The sequence below is a fragment of the Lygodium microphyllum genome, chromosome 8 (genome assembly GCF_053477565.2).
Source record: "Lygodium microphyllum isolate KBCC chromosome 8, Lygodium_microphyllum_v1.1.10, whole genome shotgun sequence".
NCBI classification, from domain to species: Eukaryota; Viridiplantae; Streptophyta; class Polypodiopsida; order Schizaeales; family Lygodiaceae; genus Lygodium; species Lygodium microphyllum.
Genome location: NC_141142.1, coordinates 35,739,767 through 35,759,083, shown reverse-complemented (window position 1 = coordinate 35,759,083; position 19,317 = coordinate 35,739,767). Strand labels below are relative to the sequence as shown.

Below are 19,317 nucleotides of genomic sequence, written 5' to 3'. Positions count from 1 at the left end.
TGATGATGAATGTAATGAAGGAGACCTAGGAGAGAGAAGGAGAGAAGGGAGAGACTGCTGAGAGGAGAGAGAAAGAGGAAGAAGATGAGAGAAGAAGAGAGAGAAAGACTAGTTGAAGAGAGAGAAAGACAAGAAAAGAGAGAGAAAGAGGAGGGAAGCCATGAAAGCTAGGAGGAAGGAGAAAAGAGAGACTTGATTATCGATAACTGATGCCCTAATTGAGTCTCTCAACACCTTATATACCTTGTCAATATAACTGGGTATTCCCGTGCTAACCCATGTCCTATCCGTCTACCCCCACTCTTTTACATTCCATCCCGATCCCGAAGGTTTTTGCCCTCAAAAACAAAAAGAGGACTTATGGCTCACAACGAAAGAAAAAAAAAGGGGGGGGGGGGGGGTTTGCAGAGTACTACTCTGCTCAGCATTACAAAGGAGAATATAGGTATGGGGGAAGTACAATCTCATGTGGGATTGGGGCATAGAATTGTGTATATGATGTATATGACATGTGCAAGTTGATAGCATATGAGTTTGGCCTCCAATTCTTGACAATTAGGGGCTGACAAACAGTGGACAGCATGCTGTCCAGAACAGGCCTGCTGGAGAAAACTGGTCATAACTTCCTATGGGAAGCTCCGATTGAGGCGTGTGACATGTCAAAACGAAGCTCATGAAGCATACTTTCAAGCCATATAAGTGACACTTGACTGTCATTAATGCAGGGTAAAAACTGTTCTGAAATAGTATGCTGTCTGTAAGTTGTCTTCATTTCAGACTGGGGCAAATTTAGCTACTGCTCAATCAAAATTGTATCCTGGGAGTAGGGAAAGAACTGCACTGGATGAAATGCTGATCAGCATAGGGCTTTTCCAAGACCATTCCATTCCCCGGGATCAAATGGATAACCTCCATAATAAGCATCAAGAGCACAAGGGTCATCCATACAAGCATGGGTCACCATACTACCACCGGGGTCAAAAGGATAATTGTGATCCAATGCATCCACTGTATCATAGAAGTAATTCATGGTGTCATCGTGAAGCACTAATGGTGGCACAAGATCCTTACCGACCCATATGGTAGCATGCATTGACTTGTCCATAAACTCATTGGGAACCACTAGGTCAAATCGGACTGGAGTAGATGAGGCTGCAATCAATACAGCATTCAATGCATCAATCCCTAGGCATTTCATGTCCATGAGTTTCACATGCGTGGCTATTACTAGGCATTCAAAGGTAAGGGCCTTGGGCTGATGGGGCATCTGCTCATGAGCCTGTGGCAGTGAGATATCGAGCACTCCATTGCCGATAATGATGTTGCTCCCCATGTACATACTCATATATATTTGCATGATGTTGTCCATGTACATAATGCTGTCTAGATGGTTGTCCATGTATGTGACCAGAATGTAGTTCATAAGAACATATATAGTCATCACATGCATGTTGCTCAAAATATTCACACTCATCATATACATGTTGACTATAAGTAGGTGCATGCACTTGCCTTTGCACATCGATACCATGCCAATGGTCATGGTACTCATAATGTCCATGAGAATGCCCATATATGTCTTGCTGACCAAAATGTCTATGGGTGCCACGCTGCCCATGTATTATATGTGGACCAAACTGATTATTAGGGCCTTGCTGCCCAAAATTCCCATGCTGCCCATGTGCACCTGCATTGGGGCCTTGCTGCCCAAAATTTCCATGCTGCCCATGCAATACATGCAAACCAAACTGAACATTGGGTCCTTGCTGCCCAAAACTGCCACGTGCATGCTGCCCATGTGCACCCTGCATACTATGCTACCCAAAATTTACATTTTGCCCTTGCATATAGCTGTTACTATGGGGGAGCTGCTGTCCCAAGGATGGGCTAGAAGGGTTTGTCACGGGTGATGGGAGAATGGGTTCATCATGTCACATAGGGGGCTCACCCAGCTCATAGGTGCTATGGGAAAGGCCATAGGTGCCACCAAAACCTTGTGGGTTACGCCCGGTCTCCAAGGTAGGAGGGGAGTTGGCCTCACGGGGAGGGACATGCTCCTTGGGCTGAGCCGAGGAGGGTGCGATGGCGGGGATGAGGGCGCCTATGCGCTCGATGAGTAAGTCCATCTTGGCCATCATCTCGGAATGACGCTGATCTTGGTGGGTTTCCATCTGCCTATGGCGTTGTTCCAAGTCTCAATGCCGGTCGGCATGACGGGTCTCATGTTGGCATAGAGTATGGTTGAGCATAGAGAAGCGGTCCATCTCAGGGGCACCCTCTTCAAACATGTCTTCACGATCCTCTTGGGTTGAGCTAGGATCATTCATTGAGGCACATGAGTCCCTTATTTCATGCTGGAAGTCCTCTTGGGCCTTTGCTTTACCCTTGTGGCCTGCCATCCCAAGTGCAGTCCACTAGACCCCTTGTTACAGAGACGACGATATCTTGAGCTAGAAAGCTCCGATCGCCAAACTTTTTGATTCAAATGAAAGCCTTCGATCCCCTCTACGAGGCTATGTAAAAATATCTCTGACAGTAAATGATCAGGGCTTTGCCGTAATCACTTTTTGTGGGCTGACTGTGTAGGACTGCTGCCTGTCCCACAGTACCTCTGGGCACAAAATTGAGTGTATCTCCCAAACCATAGGGCGGAATGGGGAGGTTTTTAGTTCAGATCGAAAGGGAGGATGCCCTCTTCGAATCAAGCTATAGAGCCCGCACTTAGTCACACAAGAAGGCTTTGCTGTAATAGACTTTTGTGGGCTGACTGTGTAGAACTGCTGCCTGTCCCACAGGATCACTGCATACAAAAGTGGCTGTAACTCTCCAATGGGAGCTCCGATCGGGGAGCTTTCAAGCTCTAGTCGAAGGTATCGATCCCCTCTACGCAAAGAGCATAGGTATGTAATAACAGGTCTTATACAGAAAATTCTGTAATAAGAAATGCGTGGCTTAACTGTGGAGTCCAGCACCCTGTTTTTAACTCTAAGAGGCCTGTTTTGAACAGTCGATACCCTGTAGGGTCTAACCAACTGATCAAACTCAATGAGGACCTTTGGGAGACCTATGAGTTGGAAGTTGTCCTTTACATCATTGTAGTTTGAAAGTCGTTGCTAATATGATCCAAACCATTGCCACCATGGCCAAATGCATTTGCCAATAAGAGCATAACCTTGTCAAACATGATCATCTCAAGACCAATCATAAGCATCATTACCAAGATTGCCAATCAAAGGCATAGGCATATCCCATGAGTACCATTGCCACTTGCATAAACATCTTCATACCAACATGAGCATATAAGTGCCACTATCAAGAGAATCAAAGTGCCAAGCCTTTTGTTACTTCAGAATCCTGAGCTACGCGTGCTTGCTGCTGCAAAAATGTTATAGCTCAAGTAGTATGTCAGGAGGCAGAACTGCTCTTGCAGAAGGGAGGATCAACCCCAGCTTTTGAAGCAAGACAGTGAAAGTGGAGTCAGCAAGATGTGTGATACTGCCTTTTTAACGCTTGTTGCACGCAATAATTGTGCCCTTGCTTGCCTTGACATGAATTATATCTGTCCCAAATGCTTCTAGAAACTCTAAAATGAGTTTCCACCCCATGTACAACAACTATTTCTGTCCTCCAACTTGTTCACAGGAAATCTACCATTTGCTCTTTCTGGCTTGAGCAACTTGGCTACATTGAATTTCAGTGGTAATCAACTGTCAAGCAACCTTCCTGATATATTTGCCGAGTTAGAGCTTTTGACCACCCTGGATCTGTCAAGCAATGACTTGGATGCTGTGTGTCAAAAAGGTTCGAATCCTTGTGTTGAAGCTCCAGCTTCAAAGCATCGACGTGAGCAGTGGACTCTTGCGACTCTTCTTTCTAATGAATACACTTCTGTCCAAGCATCATTGGAAGCGTGCTATCTCCCTTTCAGAAGACAAGTCCTCAAGAGGACTTTTGAAGCTACAGCAGCAACAGACCTTGGCCTTGGTAGCACATATAGTCCTGCGGGTGAAGGGAAACAAGGAGTGATCCCAGGAGCTGGGTCTGCAGATCTTGAATGGGGTGAAAGGATCCCTTCAAACAACAGAACATGTACTTTGGTCATACTATGTTTAGGATTGTAACTCTGCTTTCTCTTCCAAGTCCTCGTACTGACTCCTTACAATGAACTCCTCTAGAACAGTGTATGCTGATATATCCAGATAGAATCAGTTGTAAACCAAACTTTGCCAGTGTTGGCTTGAAAACCAGTAAGACTAGATTGAAAATGCCAATACAGAAGTTAGCTTTGCTGCCATCAAGTTGGTTTTGTGATCCTGAATTTCTTTCTTGGAGTTGTCTCTATGGTTTTAGGCTGAGAGGATGGTTTGACCCTGCCAGTAACAAAGCTATGAACTGCAGCTGCATTTACTTTTGCAAGCAACTGCAGCTTTTGATCTTCATCTATGGGAGAAGAATAGCATTGCTTTGAAGAACCTGAGAAAGTTGACGATGCTTGTATAGCTGCCCTTTTCCGCTTTCTATTGGCTTCAAAGTTCTTGGCAAACTTGACTTTAAGAGCCTCTTCTGCATCTTCTTTTGAGGGAGGGAGAAGTTTGATGCCTAGTCCCAACTTCTTGGAATAATCTATTTCTGCAGCTACTCGCTCCTTTTGTGCTCGTAATTGAGCTCTAAGTGACCTGTTAAGTAAATATTCCTTCTCATGCTTGACATCTGATACACCTTGCATGCGTACAAGTAAAGGTTCTGTTTCCTTAGCCTTCTGTGCATCCTCTTCCAAGTGTTCTAAACGATAGAAAGGGTCTGCCAATTTGCCTCTGTTTTCCTCCGACGGAAGCACGAGAGTTTGAGCATCTTCTGGATCAAACCATGGCTTCTCTCTGCAACATTTGGATGAAGCGAACAAGCAGGAAGGAGGAGAGAGAAAGGACTACTATCAGCATTGTTCCTTCTGATTTTACCCCAGAGATACCATCTTTCCCTATCTCACTGCCTGTTTTCTTCCGCTCAAACTTGCCATGGTGGCTGAGACCGAAACCTTTGCCTTCCAGGCAGAAATCAACCAGCTCCTTAGCCTCATCATCAACACCTTCTACAGCAACAAGGAGATTTTCCTCCGTGAGCTTATCAGCAATGCCCTTGATGCGCTTGACAAGATCCGGTTTGAGAGCTTGACTGACAAGAGCAAGCTCGACTCTTAGTCGGAGCTTTTCATTCACATCGTTCCAAACAAGGCGGCCAACACATTGACCATCATCGACAACAGTATTGGCATGACAAAAGCATATCTGGTCAACAATCTCGGTACTATAGCCCGATCCGGTACTAAGGAATTCATGGAAGCCTTGGCTGCCGGGGCAGACGTCAGCATGATCGGTCAATTTGGTGTCGGGTTTTATTCTGTGTATCTTGTGGCAGAGAAGGTGGTAGTTACGACCAAGCACAATGACGATGAGCAGTACATTTGGGAGTCATAGGCCGGCGGTTCCTTTACTGTTACCCGTGACTCTGGAGAGCCTCTAGGCAGGGGAACGAAGATTACTCTTTACTTGAAGGAAGACCAGCTTGAGTACCTTGATGAGAGGAGGTTGAAAGACTTGATTAAGAAACATTCTGAGTTCATAAGCTATCCCATCTCTTTGTGGCCTGAGAAGACCACCACGAAAGAGGTGTCGGATTATGAATATGAAGAAGAGAAGGAAGACAAAGAAGAGGAGAGAGAAAGGAAGGATCAATGTTGCCTGTCTTCTTTTGAAAAGTCTTCAATGTTGCCTGTCTTCTTCTTGGGAATGCCCACTGGTCACTCCAGTGCTCCCTCTAAGTGCTACAGTGTCCTCCTCCACTAAAACCCTAGAATTTTTACCTCAATGTTGAAAAACGACTTGCCATTTTTGTCTTTCTGCCTCCATTTTTTGGTCCAAGCTCCATTTGAGACTCCAAGAAAGGCTGCCATCTCTACCTGTGTACCTGAAAAGTAGGGTTTATTGTTGGAAAATGAGACTAGATTTGAGGGAAAGTAGAGAGAAAGGAAGGATCTAAAAACTAAGCTCTGATACCAACTGTAATGAAGGGGACCTAGGAGAGAGAAGGAGAGAAGGGAGAGACTGCAGAGAGGAGAGAGAAAGAGGAAGAAGATGAGAGAAGAAGAGAGAGAAAGATAGGAAAAGAGAGAGAAAGAGGAGGGAAGCCATGAAAGCTAGGAGGAAGGAGAAAAGAGAGACTTGATTATTGATAACTGATGCCCTAATTGGGTCTCTCAACACCTTATATACCCTGTCAATATAACTGGGTATTCCCGTGCTAACCCGTGTCCTACCTGTCTACCCCCACTCTTTTACAATGAATGCGAATCTGAGCACTCAAGCAGGATTTCCGGTTGGGGTACAACTGCACCTACTAGGTATGTTATTGGTATTCGGTAATGCAAATTGAACACCCGCGGCCTTGAATATTGGTCAAACAATTGGTAGTGCAAAGTCAATCAAGATTCTTGCAGCTACTTATGTATGATATCCTTGCTCTGAATGACAAGCCAAAATATTCTACTGGAGGACAACAATGCTTGGCTTTTCTCCACTAGTTTGACATAGCTAATTGAAGAGGGAACTCTATTGAGTGGTTCAAGGTGTGTAAGGTATCTATTTTCCTCACAGGGAACGCTCAATAGTGGTGGATAAATCTTTTGGTCTAGGGAATAGCACCAAATATTTGAGTATCCTTCAAGCTAGAGATTTGCAACATGTGGCTCACTAGTGAGTAACTATAGTGATGAAAAAATTGGCCACCTGGTCATTAATTGAGATGAAAAATAACCTCGAACTTCCAGTCTGTAGTTAGAGCCTCTCTTATTGTTTTCTGATTAAAGTACCATTTTAGAACTATAATAGTTCATTTCTCTTTACATTGTTGACCATCACAGATCATGTACCACCACTTGCAAGTATACATGTTATGGTTGCTACTCTGTAGCCAAAGTTATGTATGTCCAATGTACTGTGATTTAGATCTAGATAATTGAATCTGTACACACACCTTTCCTAAATGTTGTCTATAATAGTGATTAGTCATAGAAATTCTAAAAGACCAATAGTATACTGAAGAATATACAAGTGCAAAAATGACAACGTATGGTCAGACCATCCCCAACATAAGGATGTACAGTTTCTTGCAAATGGCACCGACTGAATTTGCAAATGTTCTTGGTTCGAAAAGCGGAGAAAAGTTGTGTACATTAAAACCTAATGCATTCACTTCTGAAGAGGATACAGATGCTTTTGTATTCTATTGCATTGCCAAACTAATGCTGAGAATAAAATTGCAGTTTCTTGTTCTAATTGTATAAGTGTCAGTTAATTTTTAGGTTTTCTGCCTTGCTGGATAGAGACTAACATTCTCACTTTGACCTATTGAACTTAACATTTTCCAAGTTGCTTGTTTTAAAACTGAGTCTTTTCAGGAGTCGTACAATACAGCACATGAAATAGAGCGAAAGCGTGCACTTGGAGTTGTGTTGTCTCAATCACGGCAGCAGGAGCGGGATGATATTGAGGTAATCTGCTGTAAAGCTGGCCTCTCTGATACAAGAAGTGCTGGAAAGTATTGTCTGTACATAGTATTAATTTATTAAACATTTTAATTGGTTTGTAGCAGGTCTTAGCTGAGGCCAAACGCTTTTCAGAAGCCCGTTTTTCCAAGGTATGTTCATACTTGTTGTTCTGTTAGCCAGCTGCCACAAATGTGAACATATCTAAATTCCTATCTCCATTTTCATGAAGAAACAGGGTGGCAATGAGACAGATACTTCTGGCTCTGCATTTGCGGCTGCTGATGGGGATGCCACTGAGAAAGCTCCCTCTACTCCTGCCAGACCGGGTTCTCCATCCCCTGTGCATCCACCTCGCCCATCTGCTACAGCTACAATGCCTGCTTTCTTGTCAGCTATTACAACGGCCTCCAATGCACCTCGTTTGGTATTGGCTCCTACTCATCTCTCCCTTTTTTTGGTGTTGAGTAATTCATCTAACTGCACAATCACAAATGGGTTGGGCTCTGTCTGTGGTATTTTGGACAACCTCATCAGGAGTACTGCTGCTCATAAGCAGTTGAAGAAAATTGTCCTTTAGCTATTGACTGTTTTTGTAAAATTAATCAGAATGGCTATTCAAAGTGGGATAGCAGGTCAATCATCTTATGTAAGACTAAGGAGGAGCACATTAGCTACTTGTGGGAGTTGATGTTGCTTAAAGTGGTTGGTTCATATGCATCAATGGGGGTAGGAAAGCTTAAGGAGATGATGAATGTGTGCAAATAGTTACGACAAGTTGAATATAGAGAGCCACAAGACCATGTCTAAACTATTTTAAGAGCATGGGTACTCTTTATAACATACTGGATGAGGTTAATTATTTCAAATTTTCATAAATTCAATGTAGTAGCTATATGTTGGACATTACCATACCTTTCTGATGGAGAAAGAGGCAAAATAAAGTTAGGAAATATGAAAAGACTAATCCAAAGTGATGGTCTCTTTTGCTACAAAGACTTGCACTACTTGCTCGTTTCATACATTGTCACAAGTTTTTTAGAAAGGAACGGAATCCTCTCGTATATTTTGTAAATACTTGAGGTTTTGTATAGAGTCTAGATAGAGGTGTGTGCAAATTTGTGTGTGTGTGTGTGTGTGTGTTGGGGGGGAGGGAGAGGAAATGGAATGAAGTGTTTTATGAATGTCAGCAAAAGAACAAGATGGGCCTATGAGACCATAAGTTACAACGATCTGTAAAATGATATAACTGTCTTTGAAATAAGCAGTCTATATGAATCTAAATGCTGATAGTAAATCCTAATTGGTACTGCCATAGGTGAGAGAGGTGCCTGGCTGTCCAGACACTTGATCAAAATCAGGAGTACATGAAGTGGGCCTACAAAGTCCATGAGGGTAGCTCAGCTACATGTCAACTCAAGAAAACCCTCATTGGTCAATGTCCCATAGCCTCAACATCATCCCATGTAGAAAAGAACCTGGGGGCCTAGCTTTAGCTTGAGCAATAATCTTTTCTATCCTCCTATGCATGTTCATTGACTCATTGATTGAGATCTAGCATGTTTGGACCGGCCAAGCAAATTCATGTGATCAATAAATATCACTCGGGTAGATGTAAGTTGTTGCAGACTGAGACTGCTCTGAGGCTGCATGGGCACTCCTTGTAAAGAAATATGTGAGCTACCTCCGGATAGGCCTTCGGTGTAATAACCTCCTATGCATGTGTCATTGACTCATCAATTGAGATCTAGGATGCTTGGACTGGCCAAGCTAAATCACGTGATCAATCAATATCACTCTGGTAGATGTAAGTTGAGGCAGATTGAGACTGATCTGAGGCTGCATGGGTACTCCTTGTAAAGAAATATGTGAGCTACCTCTGGATAGGCCTTCGGTTTAATAACCATGTCATCTTTGATTAGTGTAGTCCATTACTCTCTTCGGCAGCCCAAAACCATCCTTGAATAGATGAAGCACCCTCTCATAATATGCCGATCAATGGCAACTGTAGTGCTCCTGTGTGTTTGGCTCTCGTTGGCAAACTTGACATATGCACTCCTCAGAAGGTGTGGATGTATTTCTGCTAGTCTCAATCTTCTAGATGGTGTGAAGAAGTGCACAGCTTACAAATAGCACATCTAATCCCATGAGATAGGTGGGTGTTCATGTATCTCAAGCGAACAATATTGGCATCATTGGTAGCATAGTTTTTATCATACTCGTATGATTGCTGATGCAGGTGTATGAAAAATGTATGAAATCCGGCATATGATATCCTATTCCAGACTTGACCACTTTCAGGGTGCAGAAATGACTAAAAAAGCACAAAAACTTGACAATTTTATTGAAAAAGGGTGTCACATGCCTATAGACAGCATGGTATGGCAACCACCTACCATTGGTGCTTTAATCGTGTCTCGACTTAAATGACTAGAAATCAAAGTCTGAATTCTTTTTGGCAAATCAATGTTGTGTCTTGATCATTGAATGCCTTATTGGTAGTGACTATTTTGTAGAATCTAAAGCTATTATTGAAGTACTTGGGGTGGCTAGAAAAGGTGGAGCATCTATCAAAGGCTCACTTAAGAAGCTGGCAAGGATTTGTCAATACATGTAATCCACTAGGGACCTATGCTTAATATGCATCATGAGATTAGAAAAGACTAAAGCTTCGCAACGTATTGTCCAATCGATATTTGGATATAATGATTTAGAGAACCAGTCACAAAAAATGAAAGTGGTGAATGGACTTGAGAGCATACAAAAGCATGAAAATTGTGATACTATTCCCTTGGAGCTTGCTTCAGTCGATAGAGACTTAAAATTCTAATTTTTTATTCAGCTTGTTATCATAGTCTAGATACATATTTATTGGTTTTAAAAATTGAAATCAGGGCAATGCATGATTCAGCCCTAGGGCCTGAATCATACTGTAATCATACTTTTGAACCTGTTTACCTATGATGTACGATTACCATATGGAAAAACTATGATTGGTAGTGTGGAGAAGATGCTCTTGGTAAAAAGCCATTTTCGTTTGCAACTCGTGCTGTTGTCAACCATGCCCTAGTCTCCAGCTGGATAAGCATGTTTGATGATCCTACTAACCTCCGAGTGGCTCAAAGAAAGAGATGGTGCATCGAGAGAGAGAGAGAGAGAGAGAGAGAGAGAGAGAGAGAGAGAGAGATTTACAAAAAAAAAAAAAGAGAGAGAGAGAGAGTATGCACTCAACAAAAGTCAAGCTATTAGGTGTGAATCTCAATGAAGGTAAGCTATTAGGTGTGAATCTCAATGAAGGTAAGTGTAGCTTTGTTGTACCGCTTTTCAAGCAATTTCCTTTTCTTCCTTTGGGGGACTTGCTGTTGTTTTGTTTGACTTGTCATTACAACAAAAGACATAATGTGATTTCCATTCATAGGAACTACAAGGAGAAGAACGAGTGATCTCTACCCAAAAGGTGCCATAGGAATCCCCATTTGCTGTGTTTTATGACATTAGTTGTGAATCGACTGGTCTCCCTTGAATGCAATCCTTCATCAACCCCCAAGTTGCAACGCATCTTACTTGCATAGAGATGTCCATGATGTAGTCTTATGTCAAGATCACTGAGATTCTTTTTCCTCACCCCCAAACTTCTTGACAACCAAACTTATATCTCTCCCTATCCATCCCTTTCACTTCGTATTCTGTTTTGCATCCATTGATAGACACACCATACTTTAGTAAAGAAATTGCATTTGCCATTTTCTACCAAATAAAGTCGCATTTAACAATTTGATCTTGAGGTATTCATGCCTGAAAGATTTGACTCTGAAGTTTTGACAATTAAAGAATCATAAATATTTGGAGACTCAGGGAAGAAATTCAAAAGAAAGATGTGTAGGTTATGGAAGATGAAGACAAAGACAATGATCAATATGAAGTGAAGATGAAGAAGTTTCCTATAATGAAGATGAAGAGCATGAAAGATGAAAGATGAAGCTAGTGTTAGCAAACATGTGTCATGTGTAGTCTTCTCATGCTTGTGAGCCTTATTCTGAGTCAAATGAGGACATTAGGAGCTCTAACATTTGGTTTGTTTGTCATTTAGGTGGCATTTCATTTTTTGACTGTTTAGGTGTGTGTTCGAACTGACTACATGTTAGATTAGTGCCTTTAAGTTTTTAGGCTACCCTCTGCTTGAATTCACACTAGCAGCTGGTGATATGGTTTTTTGGCCATTTTGTGCTGGTGACCAGCATTTTAAAGCTGGTCGGCCAGGTTTGCTGCATGTTTATAGAGTCTGTCAGCTAGTTTTGGCTGGACTGCCTATTTAATGTAGTAATAGGGTTCAGCACTCTTGCCATCATGCAATGGACATTCTTTGTCATTGGCCTGATTCGGTGCCCTCACTAACACTTCAGGCTATGTGCAAGGACTGATCGTTTTGTGTTGTATTTAGCATTCTATTTAGTTTAACACAGATTTCTCCTTTTATTTTCTGTGCTTTCATCAATATTTCTCTTCCCTTCTCTCTCTGTGTTTGTATTCTTCTTTCTTTGAGACTCTCACATGGTATCAAAGCCAAATGAGAGGACCTGGAGGTTCTATGAAGAGGAGACCACACTCTACTTGCTGTTTTGTGCAGCTTTATCACTAAGGTCAGCCATCTAAGAGGGGTCACAGCTGCTCACTGTTTGCAATAGCCTATTGCTGCCCCAGCTTCATCAAATACAGATTTTCTTGCACTATTTTGGGCCTTCCTCGATGTGTGCCGAGCAACTACACCATGTGTTGCAGCAATGTAGCTACTTTATCATCCATTCCAGCAGCCTAACATCAAAACTCAGCAGTTTCTTGGTGTGTTTTACAAATACTTTGAAGGAAGAATGATTTTTGTTCAATAGGTCTCCATAACCACACATGCTCCCAATTGTTCACCATCTATCCCACAGGTTTCATTCCACCCCCCACACTTTCCTCTAGTGGTTCTCTCGTATTCACCATTCCTTTCAAAGGGGGGTGATATAGACGATGGAGTTGTGGATTCCTTGGCCCTTTGTTTGTCCAAGGGCAATTATGAAGAGATTATTTAGAGCTTTCCTCATCTATGTACTACATCAATGGACGTTGGCACTCCTACTACCCCTTGATCCATTCCATTTTCTTTGGCCTTTCAGCCACATCCAAGAGTTTTAGGGGGGTGTCAATGAACATTTGTACCATGTAGAGTCATCTTTTGCTTGTGAGCTTTAGTTTGAGGCAGCTCTAACATTTTGTCTGCATGGTGTTTTGATGGAGGTGGCACCCCTCGATTTCAGTTTTAGACTATTTAGGTGTGTGTTTACATTGGCTGCATGAAACTAGCCTTTCTTCTTGGCAAGGGTGGTGATAACCTGATTTAACTCAATCTACAACAAGCATTTAGTACATAAATCTGAAAGTACATACTTTGCCACTTAATCTTGGACAGTTGACACCCAATTCCCCCCAACAACTAGTGCTCCTTGTGGTATTTCTTTACCTTGTATTGCTCTAAGGTTGAAGTACAATGAGATATAAGCTGATCTCCTTTAATCTTTAATACATTGGCTATCATAAAATGACCAGCATTGCTTGGGCACAATTTGCCCCTTGATTGTAGAACAATCTAGGTTCATTGGGTCTTCAATCTCTTGCATGCGGGTCACAATAATTGGTGAATGGACTACACCTTGGATTAGTTGCAAATCCCTTTGCTTGGAGTTGCAACACAAGTGTTGAGTCTTGACTCTTCAGTAATCGCACATGGATCTTGAGGTGGCTATGGAAACCCTAATTTTTGTTGTACATTAGGATTTTCAGCAGCAATTTCTGCAATTGCTCTTCACCCCAAATTGGAAGTTGCTGAGAATGGCTGAGGGATTGTCAGAGGATGAGAGAGGAAGATGTAGAGAGAGAAAATCAGCTGAAAGGAGTATCTTTTGATCAATAGCTCTAATGGTGCCAAGAGCCTCAAAAGGGGTGTTAAATCCTAGTGCAACTAGCAAGCCCTCCTCTTCTACTGCTGCCTTTCAGTGAGGCAGAGAAGGAAACCTGCTGCCCCTATCTTGCCGCACTGCATGATTAGATATCGCCTCTCTTAGAGCTCATCCAATGGCTCTTGCTTCCTCCCTTAGCATGTGAATGCTTGAATGACCCTTAGCCAGTCCCAAACAGCCCTCTTCCAATTTGCATGGAAGTTTTGAGAAGTGGCAACTTGTTTTGCCACTTGGCAACTTTCTAGATTTAATTTTCAGCTTTAATTAATTCATTTTCAGAATTTATTTTTTGAAATTTAGTTAATTATTCTTTTGACCTTGTCCAAGAACTGGCTAGTATCTCCACAATTGATGTGCTAACTCCCATGGGACATTTAATGTCCCAACATTAATTGGTCTTGGACTTAGCATTAGTTATTTAATTAATGTCACCATTGGACATTCAATGGCTGATCACCAGTGGCTGGAAAATTGCAGCAGCAGCTCTGTGTCCTCCTCTTCTATTCCACCAGCCTCTAATAGTCTTTCACACACTTGCATGAGCAAGTTTTGCCAAGTGGTAATATTCTAAATGCATTTTGTAGCAATTTTCAGTCTAATTAAATTAATCTTCAAAATATTAACCATGAAAATTGATCTAATTATAAATTCTTGCTTAGAAAAATGATTGTTCTAGCCAATAATTTAATTGGCTAGGCCAATTTGTCATTCAAGCAATGTTGAGCATTTATTAGCCCTTGAATTGGCATCAATTAATTAATTAATGAGTAGCTCCTAATGTCACCACCATTGACAGTAATAGCTAATAAGATATTCTAAGCCAAAATCTGTCACCAGGTACCGCCTAGTACTTGATTACTATAACTTATTACAATTTTTTCCTTTGAGACATAGTGACTTTTTAAGGTACTTGGCCCGCCGTTGTAAACTAGCAATCTTGCACAGCACTTGCACCTCACATTTGCACATTTGATTGACAGCTATATCAAAGGCTAAGCAAAGCATTAAAATTTCATGTCTTCGTTACGGTATTCTATTCAGTTCATGCAGATTTCTCCTCCTGTTTTTTAGGTTTTCATCAATCTCTCTCTTCCCTTCTCTTGTGTTCATATCCTTCCTCCTTTGTGCACTCTAGTTTCTCACATTAACAATGTAGATGAAGATGAAGGTGAAGGTGGTGGTTCAGAAAATGACAAAGGTAAAAAAGAAAAATATGGGGCAAATGAGGATATGGAAGTAAAGATAAAGACGAGCAAAAATTCTGGCTTCATATGGCTGGGGACAATCATCTCATTTTCAAGGAAATACACACCTAGTGATGCTTTGTCGTTGGACTTCTGCTGGCTGATAGCTCATTATCTGCTGATCTTGAAAACCCCAAGCATTGATCCTTGTTTGTTCCCCACCAACAAATGTTTCCCAGACTTTTGATCTTCTAAGATAGGGGCCATTGTCGATGTCTTTATATTGTGTTAATGGAAGGGAAAAGTCAGTTTTCTGTTGCGCAGTGCGTGTAGCTAATTTGAACTTCTGCAGTGTATTTAATGCTGTAATTGAGTAGTGGTTATCATTGCCATATTTGAATCAGCCACGTGTATATATGAGAGGAGGCATGTTGACACAAATGGTTTCGGCAATGATTCCACCTGGTGGAGCAAGGCTCTCAAAGCGTGTTGAACAAGTTCTAGAGGAATATGGGGTAATTTTATGTCAATACTGCTTCACCTTTGTCAAGTAGATACTATGTATGTTCTGCCTGGCCTTATGACTTGCGGCTACAAACAGGTTCAAACGAAGCCTAAGGTTCCTACACAAGCAGTTTGCACTGAACATCTTGAACTACGGAAGGAAATTTCGACTATGTTGAACCTTAGAAAGCAGGTATGCTTCTGGGCAAAATCCTCTCTTTTTTGTGCCTCATACAGAATATGAAACTGTGACTTTGGAATCCTGTTTTTCCTTATGGATGCAAATGATGTGGCCATAAATAACCTCCTTCATCCTTTGGCTGCCAATATGGAACAGATCTAGAACTTAAAACATACAGTGAAACATGAGTACCTCAGAAGTTTCTGAATGGATGATATTAGCCATATTGGACTAGTTCAACTAGAGTAGTTGGCTTAGAATTCAAGTTTACAAATAAATATGAGCCCTTCAGAACTCTCTGGATGGAGAGCTATTAGGCAGTGGGCTATCGTCACTGGAAAGAATGGAATTGGTGTAAAAGCTGACATTCAAGTGCTCTTCTGTACAGAAAGCAGATCTCATGAACCGTGGAGGTGATTACGAACGTGGATTGGGTCGTGTTGGTGACCCAGATGGTTTCCCTGGTTTGGCCACTGTTCAATTGAGTAGTCTCTCTTCTTATTTCATTTATTGACTAATATTCTAGTGATTGCTGATGGCAGTTGGTGGGATCTGTTTGTTGTTTTTTAGGGGAACGGTCTGGCAAGCGTGATCATAAACGCAAGGTAAAATTACAGACCTTAGTTTGTCTTTGCAGAACAATAAAATAAAATGTAATGAAATAACACATGACTCAACAACAAATCTATTCAGGTCCCTGCAAGGTTCTCAGAAGGTCCACCATCACCCCCAAGCAGTAAACGTTCCCGCAAGCTGAAGGGATCAGAAGGATAAATTATGGCATTGTGTTTGAGCTGTCTAGCAAGGAATTGCCTGGCCCAATTTGCTCCCCACAAATGCATGAACTAGATTGAGTCAAACAAGGGAAGGATGTTTTGAGTGCATCAACTTGTGCAGAAGTCCAAGACCAACATTTTATGGGAACATTGGCATTCAGTTTGCCTGCAGAGAAGTCAGTGGAGAAGCAAATGGTTCTGCTGTCATGTGTTTTCTGGATGTTGTAGTCATGACACTCCAACTACGCAACTCATATCTCTTCAGAACATCATGCAATCCAAACCTCATACCCAGCCGACAGAATGGAATACAAAGGGCACCTATCTACATGGAATTATCCTATGATGGTTTCAGGAGTGATATTTGAGTTCCTTAACTCTGCAGAATATTTTTCATGGTCTTGGCCTTACGATGTATGCAGGTATTGTTTTGTTGAGGTGCATATCTTATCAACAGATGGTAAAATGTATCACCAAGAGCTGCTTCTTGTCAGTCTCTATGTAACATTGAGTGCTGATTACATAGGGGCTCAAAAGAGCACTGGTTTTGATTGATAGAAATCTTTTTTTAAGTTGGTTTTTCTCATCTCTTGATCAAGAAACAATTTTTTATTATTGGTATTGGATACATATTGGATGCTCGTTTTGGTTAGTAACCTGATGATACACCCACATAGACATCAAACCTGCACACATGACATGATACAAGGCATACAAGCACAAAAAGAAACATAGAGGATGGACATTGAGCTCACTTGTCAGCTGTAGAGCCTAATGGGGTTCAATCTCAAGCTTGGGCACAAGAAGCATGTCAAGCCCACACCACCTTGGTGTGGAAGGAGCTGCCTAGGGTCCAGATTCTGACAGTCATGGTGCAAAAAGTTTTGTGGAAGTGAGCCCCAAGGTCTATTGATAAAACCTACTGCGCAAACTTTGAAGTGCCAAGAAGGCGTTCACACTACAGGACCCTTCAGGTAGCCCCAAAAGTGCTCTGATACCTAGTGATACCCTATTAGCCAATGCCATGTATGCCCATGGAAATGAGAATTTATGGTCTTGCAGATCTGCTGAAATTTTCATTGAGTCAGCATTCTTGGTATTCATGCTGATATGGGAAGTTCTACGTCAAATAAGGACAATGTGGCTTTATATGGGACGTTATATGTGGAGGAATTATTTTGAATAGCCAGATTCATTCAATCAAAATGTATAGTTGACTACAAAAGAAGTCTTTATACTTGCAGCATGAAGTAACTGAAAGACCTTATGCTTGTTCTTGTTCATCTATAAAGGAGTCCTTTATTGTATTCAAGTATGTCTAGACATAAAACTTAAGAGACAATTGTTATGTTACCTTCTCTCTCAATTGCTCTTATACTGGACATCTAAGAAAGGCTTTGCACATGGCACAAGTTGTGGGTTTAGAGTGAATATAGAAACCGAGTCCAACATCTATAACACTGCCAAAATAGGAAAGTTTTGAAAAACTAGGGCACAATTTGCTGCTTGAATCTTCAAAGAAGAAAACATTAATTGAAGACACATTCCATGTGCAAAGTAAGTCAACCCAACATCACCCCAACCAAATTTCAGACTTATTAGGATTGGCCTTCGATAATAGGTGGACCAATCTTTTATCAATAATAGTTCATCATAGCCTTGATATAGCCTAGCATATTCCTTTTCTAATTGTGTGTGGGATTTGGCTACTATTGCATGGACCAATCCATAAGGTGAGGTATTAAGTACTATGTGATCAAAAGGATCTTTGGGAAATTAGGTTGGCTCACGGACCAATGCATGACAGGATCAAGATAACATCGTAGGAAATTTGCCAAAGCTTAAGTTCTCTAGGTGAGTCACTCATTGTGAATGAAAAAAGCCAGATGTCTAAAAAGATTGTATGCTAATAATAAGAAAAAATTAAATTGGTCTTGTTTGCATTTTTAGTTTATATGAATTGGGTTCTCAATCATTACCTTGACCAGTCTTCTCACTTAAACAATAAAAGTGAAAGGTGTAATAAATGCTACGTGCTAATAAGAAAGTTGACTTGTATTACTCTCATTTTTCAAATAATATGAATTAGGTTTTCATTTCTTGTATTGTCTTATTTTTCAAACACCAATCTACTAGCATGGTACAATTAGGGGTAGTATAAGTTGACTTAGCCTGTACTTGTGATTCACACTACAATAATCATCTCCAAGAGACATTATTAATGCTTTTTAAACAAATCGACTACATTATTACATGCAAGACAAGGGCCAAAGGTTCATCTCTATCCTTGTTACTTTGTTGTGCCTTTTATTGTTTAGCAATGTTACAAGCATTATTATTTGTACTTGAGGAATTTTGTCAAGAGAAAAGGCTACAATTACCTTGAATGAAGGGATGTGCTAGTGCTCAATGTCACAAGACAATCTTGTTCAAGGTGGGTTTTTTCCTTTGCCTTTGTCTTGCCCTCTTGGGGAATAATATCTATTCTTTGTTTTGGAAAATTGCAAACTTGTTTGGCTTGATAGGAGCACCCCATCACTCAAGGTGAGTAGGATTAGCCACCAATGCATTTTGAATTGTAAGAACCGTTTAATAGTTAATACCAAGGAATTATATTTAAAGGGCTTTTGATTTTGTTATAGTATGAATGAATGTCTTGAGGTCAAAAAGAGTATTATTTATGTATGTATGTATGTATGTTCAATAGCTTAGTTCGTTGAAATTTCATCTTTTACATTTGAGGGCTAGGGGATTAGGCATGGAGCTCGCCGACTGAGGCCATTGAATGCATCTAACTTAACAAACCCTAGGTGCAGTATTTTTGGCACTCTGATATTACATGGGAAAGCTCTTTGTTCCTTTCCTTTTACTTTGTATGGGTATTTTCTTTGTTTTCTCCTCTTTTTTTTTTGGATATACATTGGGAGGGAGCACACTAGACATCATCTTGATGCTCTTTAATAGTTACGTTTCAAGGGGGCCTAAGAGATTTGCTAAGAAACACATGGCTTTTCATGTAGCCCTTTTGGTTAATCCCTACATTGAGGGACCTCACAACATTAGCAATCGAGGTTTTAAATGTGTGGTAGTAAAGTGCAAAACCAGATGTGAAGCCTTCAAAGTGAACTTTATT

At 41.1% G+C, this 19,317-nt stretch overlaps 2 protein-coding genes and 1 pseudogene across 4 annotated transcripts in view; 2 read left to right on the top strand and 1 right to left on the bottom strand.

Moving 5' to 3' along the window:
• The window catches only part of LOC148032151 (myb-like transcription factor family protein), a 69,107-nt gene extending 51,625 nt beyond the window's left edge, over window positions 1-17,482 (top strand). Inside the window, exons 8-16 of one of the 3 annotated variants that reach the window (XR_015691578.1) lie at window positions 7,454-7,546; window positions 7,648-7,692; window positions 7,773-7,967; window positions 15,128-15,238; window positions 15,325-15,420; window positions 15,797-15,872; window positions 15,979-16,013; window positions 16,102-17,158; window positions 17,247-17,481. Coding sequence is in view for 2 of the 3 variants with exons in the window: in XM_087682790.1 (XP_087538916.1) it covers window positions 7,454-7,546; window positions 7,648-7,692; window positions 7,773-7,967; window positions 15,128-15,238; window positions 15,325-15,420; window positions 15,797-15,872; window positions 15,979-16,013; window positions 16,102-16,182 (732 nt within the window). In the remaining variant the exon portion in view is untranslated. Of the gene's footprint in view, window positions 1-7,453; window positions 7,547-7,647; window positions 7,693-7,772; window positions 7,968-15,127; window positions 15,239-15,324; window positions 15,421-15,796; window positions 15,873-15,978; window positions 16,014-16,101 lie in introns of all 3 variants that reach the window. The other 2 variants (XM_087682791.1, XM_087682790.1) reach the window with 2 other exon arrangements.
• On the bottom strand, window positions 4,130-4,912 carry LOC148032153 (uncharacterized; the record flags this gene model as incomplete). Its single annotated transcript, XM_087682792.1, has 1 exon — window positions 4,130-4,912. A coding segment is annotated over one exon (618 nt), but the record flags the coding sequence as incomplete, so codon positions are not given.
• On the top strand, window positions 4,365-6,720 carry LOC148032152 (heat shock protein 81-1 pseudogene; annotated as a pseudogene).
• Window positions 17,483-19,317: the final 1,835 nt, after the last annotated feature.